General features: G+C 41.4%; 1 protein-coding gene across 11 annotated transcripts in view; it reads right to left on the reverse strand.

Annotated features, from left to right (window-relative positions):
- The window catches only part of tcf4 (transcription factor 4), a 217,779-nt gene that overhangs the window by 23,519 nt on the left and 179,658 nt on the right, over positions 1-14,602 (reverse strand). For all 11 annotated transcript variants that reach the window (XM_085794234.1, XM_085794230.1, XM_085794229.1 and 8 more), the window contains 5 exons: positions 12,080-12,185; positions 10,161-10,306; positions 9,399-9,546; positions 2,292-2,362; positions 1,957-2,035 (listed from right to left, as the gene is read on the reverse strand). In XM_085794234.1, coding sequence (XP_085650360.1) covers positions 1,957-2,035; positions 2,292-2,362; positions 9,399-9,546; positions 10,161-10,306; positions 12,080-12,185 — 550 coding nt within the window. The remainder of the gene's footprint in view (positions 1-1,956; positions 2,036-2,291; positions 2,363-9,398; positions 9,547-10,160; positions 10,307-12,079; positions 12,186-14,602) is intronic.

Here is a 14,602-nt window from a genome sequence, read left to right on the forward strand (position 1 = left end):
TAATTTTACGGTGCGCACGGAGGCTCATAAATGTAGTGTGAAAAAGCTTTGCTTTTCCAAAACTCCTCATTGTCCCTTTAAATATTTGCATTTTCCATCTTAATTTTATATATTTATGTGTTTAAAATATTAATTTGTTGTAGTATTTAGTTTATTTTTTAACTTGGCATTTCCATTGTTGAGAGTCATCGAGAGTCATACCTGTGTTTTATTACGCAGATATCAAAGACGTCACACAGTTCAAAAACATGAACAATAGGTTGATTGGCCACTTTAAATCACCTATAGATGTGAATGTCAGAGTGTGTGCGTTGTGTCGTTACTCAGCCATTTTTGTCAATATCATCACAATAAAACCAAGGCATGAGTTAAATTACTGTAAATGGCAACAGTATTTTCTTTGGCTGCTTCACACTACATCACACGTTCTGGTCTGGTTCCATCCGTCACTGCTTGGTCTGCTGTCGTTGTTGACACCTTTTAGAAATCAAACATGAACTGAGAGACTATTGGAATTGGTCTTGTGTTGCCAGACTAGGTGTAACCATGCTGCTGAAAAACAAACTCAAAGCAAAATGCAAAGACATCATTTGTTTTGCATCCTCCTAGACACAGAGTGTGTCGTTTATATTACAAGAGGAAAAGCTAATCAATTATCACTCTCCAATTAGCAAACATAAATGATAAAATGACTCAAAATGTATGAAATACTTCTACTTTTTACTATATTATATATTATAATTGAAACTTGCAGGTTAACAGTTCAGAAATCACAAAAAACTAAGACAGCACAGTCAGTCCTCAGCCCTTTCATTCCTGTCCTTCCTCTTTTCCACTGCTCTCCTCCTCTCTGCCCTCACCACTGATCCCTCCCTTCTAACTCTGATCTCATCTCATTAGCTAATGTTTCTCATTTTTATTGTCTTCCCATTTTGTCTCGCAGTCTTTTCTCTCCTCTCTCCTTTATTCATATTACATGCTCATTTCCATATGATAATTAATGAATAATCACCTGGGTACATTCATGTGCAAATACAAATATATGTATTAAATGGCAGGGTAAATTATTCTGAGTCCAACGGTGTAAAACACCCTCGCAGAATTTGCCTTGGATATCAATTTGCATGTAGTTTACTCTAATAGGCTTCATTTCTAATTTGTAAAAAGTGGAGTAACTCTGACACAATGATAAACACCAATTATGGTTTAGCAAGCAATATCCCAGGCTGCTAAAATGATGAGGGGAGAGGAGGACGAGGGGGAGGGGGCTGGTGCTCACGGAGTCGGATAGGTTTGTGAACAATTTGTCAAAGTGGTGCTCGTAATTAAAGCTATCAGTCACGAGGCGTGGCGGAGAAATATCAAACAGTGTGTGTAGCACTGACAATTACAGACAAATTTGACACAACTATTATTAGGAAAAGTCATTTTTTACTTTGAGGAGCGGGTGGAGTTTACAACATCGGCCCAGAGCAGAAGTAATTGGTGGAAATAAGAGGAGGAGGAGCAGAATGAAGAGGAGACACACTATTGGTTGCTTGCTTTCTAGGATTTTAACCCCTAGTGATTGTGCTTGAATACGGCGACTTTTTTCTTACTCTTCCATTTCCTTGAGCTGTCTGTAAGTCATCAAGTCAAGTCACTAGAGATTCACTTCAAGACTCAAAGTCATCTGGACTCTAAAATCATATAATCAGATCATCCAAGACAGGTTCGCATAAAAGTCTCATATCATTTGAAACAAGTCAAGTCTCAGGTCAGTCCCAGTCTGGAGTCAGGTAAGAAGATGAGAGGTTTCACGTCAGAAGTCAAAGACCAGTCCAAGTCTTAAGTCAGCTCTGCTTTTCTTCTTTTCTTCTGTGAATGTTGTTTTGTGGTAATGCCGTATCTGTGTGTGTGTGTGTGTGTGTGTGTGTGTGTGTGTGTGTGTGTGTGTGTGTGTGTGTGTGTGCTAACCTGTGAGGGAAGGTGGGGAACCAACTGGGGTGGAGGGATTGGATGAGAAGCTGTTGTTTGTGTGGTCTGGAGAGTAAATCTGAAAAAACAAAAAACAGAAAGAAAAGAAACTTAATTTGAAGTGCAAAACAACAACCATAAAATTAAAACATAAGATCCATGTCTTGAAAGGAGCAGAAAAAAAGAAATCTTTTTTATCTGACAAAGCACAGAGCTGGCTATAAGCTAATGTCAATTACAAAATCATTTATGCATTATTTAAGGAATGAACAGGTCTCACAGATATGTGTGTTGGCATTGGTGTGCGTGTATGTGTGTGTGTGTGCTGTACTTACCGATGCGAGTGCTTTCCCTAAGGCGTCTCCTGTCTGAGAGCTGCTGGCTGCTCCGCTCTGTGCTCGGTTAGCTGTGACACACACACACACACACACACACACACAGGGATGTGTTGATGTAAATAAGGATGCTGTGGATTACTCAGATTATCCTGCCTTATTGTAAAACCCTCAGCGTGTGCCACACTCAATCCAGAATCACATATTTGTTCAACGGAAAATGACACTTCTGATTTGTAAGGAAACTGGACGGGGAACTCTGTGATGTCATCTGCAAAGAATTACACTCATTCTTTTGTTTATGAATTGGACAGAAACTCCTTGTTGTTAGCCGGACACACTTTGACTCCTGGTGACTCAGTGATGGTGAATGGTGACGTGCTCTTGTTGGGATTCTCCACGAGGGATGTCACCATTACTTGTTTTCACAATTAATCGCGGTATTAAACGCCACAATTAATTTATCGCAAAGGTTCCTAAATACCGTCACTTTCAAAAAAAAATTATGTCGGTACCGTCTCGACAGATGTGCGCCAAAGCAAAGGTAAATGCACAGATACTGGTCCATTTAACTAATGTAACATTGAATCAGTAGGAATTTAAAAGTTTGCGTGTCATTTGTAATTAAAGGAAAGGGAGGCAGAAATCTAGAAAAAAGCTTTGAGTTGAGTCCACACGGTTCTCATCCCCTCAGCCAGAGCAGCGAGTAGAGAAAAAACGTCTCTTTCTTACGTTTTAAAACGTCCAAATAATACGAATAAGGGCTGCTGCTCTGTGATTGGTCAAAATCAACCGTCACGGGTAGATTCTTTGCAGGCTGAAAACAGAGCCTAGGGGAGACGCAGACGTCTGATCTTTTTTCACATCACTTCATTTACATTATCTCCAAGGTTAGTGTGTAAGTTTTTGCCTAATACTGTCAAAAAAAAGCTGCCTCCCTAGCCTTTAAGAAAAAACTAAACAAAAAAACGATTAAAATAAACTTAAACATTTGGTATAGATTAGACAATTATATATAGACAATTAATTCCCCTGAGGAATATAATTGGTCCTTTATTAATAGATATTGTAATTAAACTATATTTGATTTTGCACATACATAGTGTTGTGAAATTAATTAATGCATTATAATCGTGATAATTGTAATACCGTGATTATTTCTCTGACAATAATCGTACCAAGAAAATCTATAATGATGATATCCCTACTCTCCATACAGCCAGGCTTCTCATGTTGAATATGTGGTGTAGATTTACTGCAGCTCAGATTGCTGCAGTTCAATTGAAACGAGATGACTCCAACCCGAGTGTTTGCTTTTTTAAAATTTTTTATAAATGATGTTTCCATTCAGCTTTTATTCAAATAATGTGGACACAAACAGAAATAGAATTAAATCTAAACTGAACATTTTTAACATTTCAACTGACTGATGCCATGTGTGTGTGAATGTGCAAAGGCTGGAGGACTTAAACACAACTAAATCTGTTTCACACACTTGAAGAGCACTGAGGCCAGAGAGGAAGGAAGTGACCTAACAGGACCAGATGAGCACAACCCTTCCCCCAGACCCACACACACACACACACACACAGACACACACAGACACACACACGGAGGCAGTGAGACTCTGACATGCTTACAGCTCATCCATCCTGATAGCAGATCCCAGATGGAAAATTTATGCTCACACTCACAACTTAGACCAGCAGTTCCCAACCTTTTTTCCTTGAAGCCCCCCCCCCCGCTTTTGTCGAAGACAAGCCAGCCCCCCACCCCCCCCATCCACAACCCCTACCTGCACAGACATATAAAAAGAACAATGTGATACAAACTTTCATACAAAAAAAACAAAACAGTTGATACATTTTGAATCCATTCTGAATTATTCATCTGATTCTTTTTATTCTATTTTGTTTTGTTTTATTTTATCTTTCTGTCCATTTTCCTTTGTTGTGTCATATTGTTATCACGTCCCTATAAGCAGATAGGTTGTAGGTTTTTGTTCCTATTGTCTTTGCTTATTTAAGCAATATATCACAACAGGCTGTGATATAGGCCTATGCTCATTATACCACGACTAAGTCGGGCCGAAGAACGCCCCTTAGCCGTGGTATAATGAGCATATATCATGGACTGGAGTGATATATTGCTTTTATAAAACGGTTACCAATAATGACAATATGAAAGAGGGATACGCAATCAATTTCATGTCGTTTTATTCAACCAGAAATATATATTATATAATAAAACAGCCCCACTGTGAAAAAAAATAGTCCCACCTCTCCAGACGTTAGCTCCAAATTAGCTCTGCATCTCGTCTTTTCCTCCGCTTTTTTTCAGGTGAAAGTCACTGCTCAACCCCCTCTACCATTGTTAACCCTCCCCGGGGGGACTGCAACAGTCCGTTGTCATGGATACATGACAACAACTTCCATTCATACCAGTCATACACTAATACATCCATGGTCATCATAATACATCCATGATGGTCATACGTGCCTGACGCGGAGTGATACGATAAGCCTATGCTGTGATAGTCTATGCTGTGATAAGGCTTTAGCATAGTAGCCGTGGTATATGCTCATTATAGCACGGTTAACAACCAATCAGATTGCTGGATTTCACCTTTCCGTTTTATAAATGATTTTAATTATCCAATCAGGTGTGTTATTGGGATTTTACAATTTCAATATGCACAAATATAATTTTGACAACCTCAGAACAGACGCCCCCGGACCGGCCCGGACCCCAGGTTGGGAACCACTGACTTAGACATACACACACACATATAACATGGCAAATGAATCCATGACATAGACTGGCAGGATTGCGATTGTTTAAGCAGTTAGAGATAAAGACGTACACAGGAGAGAGAGAGAGAGAGAGAGAAGAAGGGGAGAGACAGGACAGCATATGTTTTGGAGGTAAAGCCTCATGTCTTACTCACGCCACACCACTGGCCTAGTAAACCATCCAAGGGATTACTGTACACAGACACACACACACACGGACCCGGACTTGATGCATAATTTACAACATATGCAGGGGAAATCTTTTTCATATATGAGAGCTACAGCCACAAAGGAGCGCAGCATTCAGGGGGGATGAAACAGATTTTTGTGTCTTTTTTTCTGTCTGTGTCCATCATCTCTTCAGACAGAAACATCAAACAGAAACATTGGTTAATGTTCACATCAAACATCAGAATGAGGGAAAATGTGAACTCAGCAACTTTGATTGTTGGGGTGTTTTTTTTTTTTTCCTGAAACGGATGATTTCCTGGTTTTTTACACACGTGGAGGTCTGGGGAGAGCGGCCCAACAGAGAGGCTACCATAACCACTCCTTACAACTGTGGGTGTGAAGAGGTTAAGGAAGATGGACTTGAACATCAGAAGACCATGTGGGCCAACAACAGGAGCTGAAGCTGCAGTACACAGGGGCTGGTGAAGGAAAAGTCTGATGATCTGAATTTCTGCTGAGGTAGCAGATGGTCAGGTTGGAGTCTGGCACCGACGGCACCGATCCATGCTCCCAACCAGCCTTGTGTCAACAGTCCAGGCTGCTGGTGGTGGTGGTGGTGGTGTAAGGGATGGTGTGGGTGTGTATTCTTGGCAAATTGAAGGCCTCTTGATACCAATCAATGGTGGTTTGACTCGTGGCCACAGTCGACCATATCCACGTCCAGCATGATCATGCTCCATGTCAGAGAGCTAAAGATGTCTCAAACTCCTCTCATGGACTTCAGTGACCTCCCCAGTCTCCTGAGATAAACCCTGTAGAACACTTACGGGATGTGGTTGAGTGATAAATCTGCAGAAATGATGTGATGCAGTCATGTCAATGTGCACATGCAGGGTGGTGTTTACTTTAAAGCACAGGGAGCAACTACCCAGTGTCAGTATTGTGTTTCTAATCAAATGCTTGTGTGACTCTACTACTCTACTGACCCTCTAGTATATTCTTCAGTAACTTCAGCCTCTCTGTGGACGCCACCCAACACACACTAAGAAACATCACAATAGCTGTGTTTCCATGACAGGCTTTTGCAAAATAAAAGCGATACTTCAGAAATTTCAAAAAAGTACAATTGCTATTTGCAGGTGTTTCCATTGAAAGGTGTTTCTCTCATAAAGTCTAGGCTCGCAATATCCCATAATTCTTTTAAGTTCTCGTCCCGTGAGACTTCACTTTGAGGAAGATGGACGTACTGTAAGCACCTTGCGTTTCCATGGTGTTGGGACAGCGATCTCAGCTGCCGCTACAGCTGTTGCTGTTATTGTTTTTAACAGAAGACGAAGGCAGCGCTTGATTGCTAAGGCAAAGTCCTTATGTATATATATCATATATTATTTATTATATATATTATGTGTGGCAGTGGCCACGGATAAGGGATTTCTGGGAGGATTTCACAGACCAACTACTGTATGGATACAAAATTTCATGGATACGTTCAATCATCCGTAGGGCTGCCCTCAACCAAAGATTTTCTTGGTCGACCAATAGTCATCATTTAGGGCGATTAGTCGATTAAGCGACTTCCTGTATCTGGCCCTTCAAATTAAAAGCCCTATAGCCTTTCATAGTTCAGTCCATAGACTATATGATTCAGTCACATCGATTTCACGTCATTTTGACAAGACACGGCTCCAAATGTTGTTGTTTTTTTTCCTGCAACCAATCGACCAATGAAATTTTGGTCGACTAACGATTGGTCGACTATTTGTGGACAGCCCTAATCAGCTGTGCGATGTTCTCAAACCGAAATCAAGTGTTTCCATAACACTTTTGCGATACACTTTTATATCAATACGTCTGAAAAACCACCTCATGAGAGCGTTTAAATGTTTTAGCTGAGATGTTTTTCGAAATGCGTTTCCATTACCAGTTTTTAATTGCAATATTTAGGTTTTGCACATTTCTAGGGGAAATGTAAACGCACCTAGTGACTGCATACAGTACCAGTATGATACCATCATCTTGCTTTATTTGAGTAATCATAAGCAGGAGTTGTTGGTGCAATAACAAGGACACAATCCCACAACTGCTTCCCACCAACTGTATTGGTGAGGGTCTCGGGGTCTTTGCATTGTGGTGGTTCCCTTTAGTCATCTTTCTGTAAAGCTTCTGCTGTTAGTCTCATTACAAAGACCTGTGGCTGTGGTATGTGTGGATTCATTTACAACTGACTCAAACAGTCTTGTGGACTATGATATAAATCTAATCGAAGACAAGCAAAAGCAGCAAATCCTCACACTGCTCACACAATGTTGTGTCAGCTGCTACACATCAATGAGAGCTGACTGTGCAAGTCTCCTGCTTTAATGATGTGCCTGGGAGACAAAAGGAAAACTATAATAGGAGCTAATAATGAATGCCTATGAGCCAATGAGTGTGGAACACAGTCATCACATAGATGGACGGAGGTGATGCGTACTGATCTTAGGAGGTAGTTTTCCATACTGACACAGATGCTGCTCTCTTTAAAAAGGACTCGCTCACTTGTTTACTCGTGCAAAACCAGACTGAGGCAGAAAAAAGAGTCGTAAACACTGTGAGGGTGCGTTTGAGTGTTCATGTGTGTGCACATGTCTGTCATGTGTTTATATTTAAACAACAGTTTCATGTTTTTTATTAGGTTCATCTTGTGTTTACACTCATCTGCTCATGAGTGAGAGAGAGAGAGAGGGTGTGTGTGTGTGTGTGTGTGTGTGTATCTGATCTCTTTGTGGAATGTTGGAGATGTCTTCCCAGGAAAACAAACTTTCAATCTGTTTCTTATTGCTGTCCTATTTGTTCTATGGGACTCAAAGCAAGGGGTCCATATGGCATGCTGTGTGTGTGTGTGTGGGTGGGTGTCTCAGTGTGTGTGTCCATGATGTCAAAGTTGAGTGTTTCTCTCAGTTTGGTTGTGTTCAGTTTGTGACTGCCTGCCTTCTCCTCTAACACTGAAACCTACTTACAGCTACAGCTGGTTATGAGAGGGTTAATACATATAGTTTATAGTGGCCTAGCTAATGCTGTCTCCTGACTGGAAAGGACTGGTTACGTTATCTTTCAATTTATAACTGTGAATCGATCATCTGTGCATACTTCCAGAGGCAAAACACACACACAACAGCAAGTGCAGCCAAACTGGCGATCAGGTGCCTTGACTGTGTAACACCTTTCAGAGGGTTAATGAGGTAAAGATATAAAACCTACACACGCAGAGCTTGTTCTGGGTGTTTTGGGAAAAAGTCTCAAGTCAGTGGCAAAGTCCAAACTATAAAAAACAGAGTCAAGCTAAAGGTCGTTCAGGTCTCTGGTTTTAAATTCAGACTTGGTTGTTCTGACAGGTCAAAGGTCAAGTGAGTCAAGTGTCAGTCAAGTCCAGGTCAAGTCTCAGTCTTTACTGTCAAGTCTACAGCTCCAATACAACTACGTATTAAAGATATTCAGACAACTTTGACATTAACATATGAGCTCACATCAGAGGATTAACAGGACTGAGAGTCTGCAGCCATGGTAACAGCTATGTGAGGCTAACATGCAATGACAATACTGACATGCTTTTAACATGTCATGTCTGCCATCTTCAACACATTGAAGTATGTTAGTGCTGTAGGATTATTCAATTTGGTCATAAACCAAAGTCTTGTAAAAAAAAAAAAAATTGACCTGTACAGAAAGAGTCAACAACCTCTTGGTGGTGCCAAAGGAAAAAAAAAATAAACATTCATTCAGTTATTTCTAACATGTTTGAAGAAAAAATCCTCAAACCAGTTTCATAAATCACTATTCTTCCACCAGCCTTCATCTCAAGTGCATTATGGACACAAACTCAACACAAAACATGAAAAGTATAAAAATGGAAAAAGTCTAATGCTCTTTTCTCTCCAATTAGTTCCAAAGAAAGGCAGCGTCTCCAGGTGAGTCTTGGAAACCTGGAATGTCACTAAGTGAATGACATCATCTGATGAGATGAGCTCCACCACAGGCTGACTGACAGCAGACCAAACACCCCAACATCATCACTGCTTCTATTTCTGTCTTTGAACTTAACGGGAACCTCATCCTTCCTTAAACTCCCTCCTTTGAAGGAAAAACAAACACAGGTGTCTCTTACCCATGATGCTGTCTGTGCCGTTGGTGGAGGTGGTGCAAGAGGCGGTGCTATAGTGATTGGCTCCACCTCCGCTCCCTCCCCCTCGGTGGAAGCTGGACATGGGAGGAAGGCTGGAGCTGATATCTGCAGATGAGTGCGATGGGTAGCTCTGCACAGAGACAGATGGAGTGAGGTGAATCCAAATAAACAGCAGGTCTGATCAACTTGAAGCCTCCTCTTAACATCTGATTAACGTCTAATCACCTTTTTTACACCTTTACATTTGCAAAGAATTTATAGATTTCATGTATCCAGATGTGCAGGTCTTGTAAGCACACAGAAAAATACAGCATATTGAATTCATTCTGCAGAGTGCTAAATATATAATTGACCACTGACGCATTTAACAGATGTTTTTGGCGTATAAATCTCTGACTTAAATTCCATAACTTTCAGCAAGCACTTAACATAAGCAAATTGTTCCCTCCTTCTTAATTAAGAAGTGAGTTTAGATTCTTAAATGCAAAGAAAAAGTGATTTGGAACTCTTAGCTCTTCAGTTGTTATAAATGCATATTTTCAGGGCTGTCCTGAATTGTTTAGCAAAATTTGATGTAACAAAAAATACACTGACTGCATAAGCTTTGCAAAAATCCAGTGAGTGTACCTTTAATTAAATATATGACTATAAATCATATGGAAGGGATGAGAATGTATAGTATTGCACACTGTGCAGATCCTGGTATTGGTATACAATTACAATATGATTGACAGCTCTTCTCACCAGTCTGTCGTGAGGGTGAATCCCACAGTAGGAGGAACTCTGGGTGGGGCCGTGGGCTGAGTTCCCACCCGCGAGCATGCTGCCATGGTAACCTTGTTGGCTCATACTGCTACTACTGCTGCTCCAGGGGTCACCACTGTGGCCATCTGGGAGAAACACAGATACGCAGAGAGAGAGAGAGAGAGAGAGAGAGAGAGAAGAGGGAGCAGGGAGAGAGATGTAAGTATTCTGACCCAGTTTGGCCAGTAACCTGATTTTAAGAATCAGGGAAAACATCCAGTAAAAGAGACACCTGATTCCTAACACCTGTTTAACACAACCTGAGGAACACTGATTTGTACAGATCTGATATCTGAGACCATGTGTACTGTGTTTACATCAGATGATCTGGTAAGAGGCAAAAGAGAGTCTGGAAGAAACTGACAATCTGAAACAAAGCTCTAAGGGTTCAACCACCTTTAAGCCTGCACATCAGTACTGAAGATAGATTTAAAGGATTATTACCGTTTTTTACAATCTGGACCTTATTTCTAGCATAAAATACGATAATTTACTCACCCAGATAACTTTGGTGTCATTACAAGTCGTTCAGATGAAATTAGCTCCAGCCGAGAGCCGCGTATATCCGTATAATGCGAGAACACGGGGCAGCGCAATGCAGCCTCTAAATAACACATTATCTGCAGAGAAACTCGTTCATTTCATTTTTGTTATGATAGGCTAGTGCTATTCCCCTCTGAGTCCGTGGTTAGCTGTTATCAACATCCGGGGTCTGTAGGTTGACCTACTGACCTCTGACCTGGATGATGTCATCTCTGAGCTTGTTACTCCTGCTAATGCTACGGTTCGTTTCTGAGTGTTTCTGACTGACAGAACAAAATGAGCAGCTGGATGAAGTTCAGCTTCCACAGGCTTCCTCTCCTCAACCTGGACTCACTAAAGCTCCGGCTAGTTGAGCTAAAAATGGACCCGAATGCCGAAGCGGAATGATTATGATCAGAATGAGCCGGGCAGCGGTCGGAGATGACATCATCCAGGTCAGAGGTCAGTAGGTCAACCTACAGACCCCGGATGTTGATAACAGCTAACCCCGGACTCAGAGGGGAATAGCACTAGTGTATCATAACAAAATATTGGTGAAATGAACGAGTTTCGCGGCGGATAATGTGTTATTTAGAGGCTGCATTCCGCTGCCCCATGTTCTCGCATTATGTGGATATACGCGGCTCTCGGCTGAATCTAATTTCGTAATGACACCAAAGTTATGTGGGTGAGTAAATGATCGTATTTTATGCTCGAAATAAGGTCCAGATTGTAAAAAAACGGTAATTATCCTTTAAGTGCAGGTAACGGGAGACAGAGGTAATATAACAAATAAACAGTTCATGTCAAAATAACAGTTTGAAGCCTGCATTTTCACCTCTGTCAAGTGGTTATGACATCAGTCTGATGTCTATGTTTCATCATCACCTCTGACAGGTTTAGTGAAAACGTACAGTACAGTGCTTCCACCTCCTGTCAAACAGAGGAGCAGGGCTTCAGCGCTATAGCTGAGCTGCACTTGTACGTTTGTTGTGACAGCAGGGTTATCTGGCAGGATTCACCACAGCGGTTTACAAAGAGTTTACAGAGAACAACATGTTAACATCTCTGACAAAGTACAGTAATATGAGATGAATCCATTATCTGGGAGGCTATTACAACATCCATTAAGATGTATGACTCAAGTCTTCAGCTGATTTCAATCAAAGGACATCCTTCAGCTTTTTCTCATGGACCTCCAGTTTATTTCATCTGTGACTCAGTATTAACAAAGAGCTCAGGAATCTAGTGGTGGGAGTTTTGATGAGGGACAGACCTTGTGTGTGTGTGTGCATGTGGATATGTGTGTGTGTGTGTGTTTGTGTGTGTGTGTATACCTGGCATAAAGAATGAGCTTGGGAAGCCAGCACTGGGAGGTTTGGAGGAGGGATAACCCGGTGAGTCCCTGTTGTAGTCGGCTGTACTGGCAGATGGAGCGTACACCTGCAACACAAACACAGAAACACACATCATTCAGAATGTGCTCACTCAACTTACAGCCAAACACAAACAGCAAAGCACTTCAATCCTCTCAGCAGGAATCACAGTCAACACACCACTTCCTGCTATTGGTCTTTGCTTTTGATTTTCCAACTGGAGAAAATATGGCGGCTGCTCTGGAAACGTCACCAAATACTCATTAAAATCTGTTACCGAGTACACATACACATTTGCAATAGTTCATTTGTTTGTTAGAAAAAAAGAGAGACATATTAATAATTCTTAAGATAATTTCCAGAAGATATATTTAAAGCTTAAAGTGATATTTTTGTACATTGTAGGCGTATCAGCTACTAAACTATATGCTCTTTTATCTTGTGAAAATATGATGATATTTAACCTCAGTGCTTTCGATGTATCTGTATATGACTTGATCTTAAAGGGGACATATTGTGGAAATACCACTTTTTGAAGGCTCTTGCATGTCTTACCTTCCAGCCTCCAAAATGTGAGAATTGACAAAAAAATCAGTAATTTTCAGGCTCTCTAGGTTGAAATCCATGTGGTTTTATGAGCTGTTCCCTCAGTTGTCTTCCAGTGATGTAACTAGTTTTTGAATTTGCATAACCCCACCCCTACCTGGTACCAGTAGAAGGGGGCGGGGCAAACAGTGGTTCATTTGCATTTAAAGGGACAGGCACTGAAACCAGCTGTTGTGAACAGGGCTGTTTTGAGAGGATGAAAAGAGCTGTGATGTTTGATCCTTGGGGGATTTTGACCAAAGCATGTCACAGACATGTCTTTAAGACACCTGGGAACTATTTTAATTTTTTGGAAAAGAGTCATGATATGTCTCCTTTAAGCTCTATACTTTAGAACTACCACATTTATTGTACATATAATGCCCACCACTGTGATGCATTGACTTTAACATAGTTCCAAACAGACCCAACAATTAGTGCACATCTATATTCAGCTCCCCTCTCACGCATTTGAACAAAGCAGAACAAAGCAGTGATTCTCTGGGCGACTCCTCTCAAAGGGGGAACAGCAGCAGCAGCAGCAGCAGCAGCAGCAGCAGCAGCAGCAGCAGCAGTGTCGTAGCCGTCATGCCGCAAAAATGCATTAAAATGTGAGAGAGCGAGCAGAACCAGCAGCCCGTCATCACTCAAACCAGGTGACGCTTTCCTCAGCAACACAGCAGCTTCATGAGAACACAATGTCTGTGTTTGGTCATGCCTTCAACTGGGGGTCCCCACAGCATGCCTATGCGCGTGCGTGCGTGCGTGTGTGCATAGCGTGCGAACTCTCAGCCATGACGCTAGCTCGCACCGCATGACGCAAACCCTGGAACAGCTGTTGAAGGCACCCCCCACTCCACCCCCATCTCCCCCACTGCTTTAAATTAAAATGAAAAACCCACTGCACAGCTACACCTAATCTACCTCGACCCCCTTAAAAGAAGACATGGGTTGCTTTGTTAACTTTAGAGTATTTGCATATGAATGGATCACAGATGTGGTACAGAAATCTCATGATAAAGTACAGACAGAAGAAATAAAAGAAAAAAGACTTGGGGGCATTATAAAAACATCATCTCACTTCCCACACTCCCAAAAAGAAATTATTAAAAACAGAAAACAGCCTAAAAATGCTTTCTGTCAAACTAAAACCTCCTGAGTTTTTCTGCAGATCACTAAAATCTTGCTGCTTTTACTTGTAAAGGAAAAATGAATAAAACGCTTTCCAGTTGTGTTATTTTCTTGTGCTTTTAAGTTAAATAAAAGACATCCAGGACACAGTGTGGGTAGACAGAGGGGGGCCTGGGGATCTGAGAGGTTCTTGCAACTTTCAAACTTGCAGTCAGAAGCAAATGGTCATGTGTGGACGGCTGTGATAATGTCTTCCTTCCCTTCGGGGGGGTGAACTGAAGTGAGGCCCTCTCTGATCCTATGGAACAAGGGGGGCAGCTGAGTTGTCAATGACCGTGACAACCAGCATGAGCAAAGAGCATCAGTTTGATAAAAAGCATGAATCATACTCTGGCTCGGTGTCCACTCTGTGGGTTGGAATATCAAGCCCACACCTGGATCCCGGCTCAGTGCGGGGTGCCCAGGGTGTCAGGTGCCATTTGTTTGGGTTGTCAAACACTCAGCTGTAAGTCTTGGTAAATAATGTACCTGTACGTCACAGGTTGGACCCAGAGCATGAATCAGCAGTTTAGAAAAGAGCTGTAGTTCTTTAAATCACAGTGGCACAGCTGGTGTTCTATTCCCCTTCCTGTAAATAATTTACCTGTCACATCTTTAACAGTGAGATGTGACAGCCATTGGTTTCTTTTCTTTTTTTTCTAAAGCCTTAAATGGCAACATGTCATTATACATCACTTCCTTATTAAACTGTTCCCATCATAATTATGT

The sequence above is a fragment of the Trachurus japonicus genome, chromosome 12 (genome assembly GCF_045865225.1).
Source record: "Trachurus japonicus isolate A0001 chromosome 12, Traja_1.0".
NCBI lineage: Eukaryota > Metazoa > Chordata > Actinopteri > Carangiformes > Carangidae > Trachurus > Trachurus japonicus.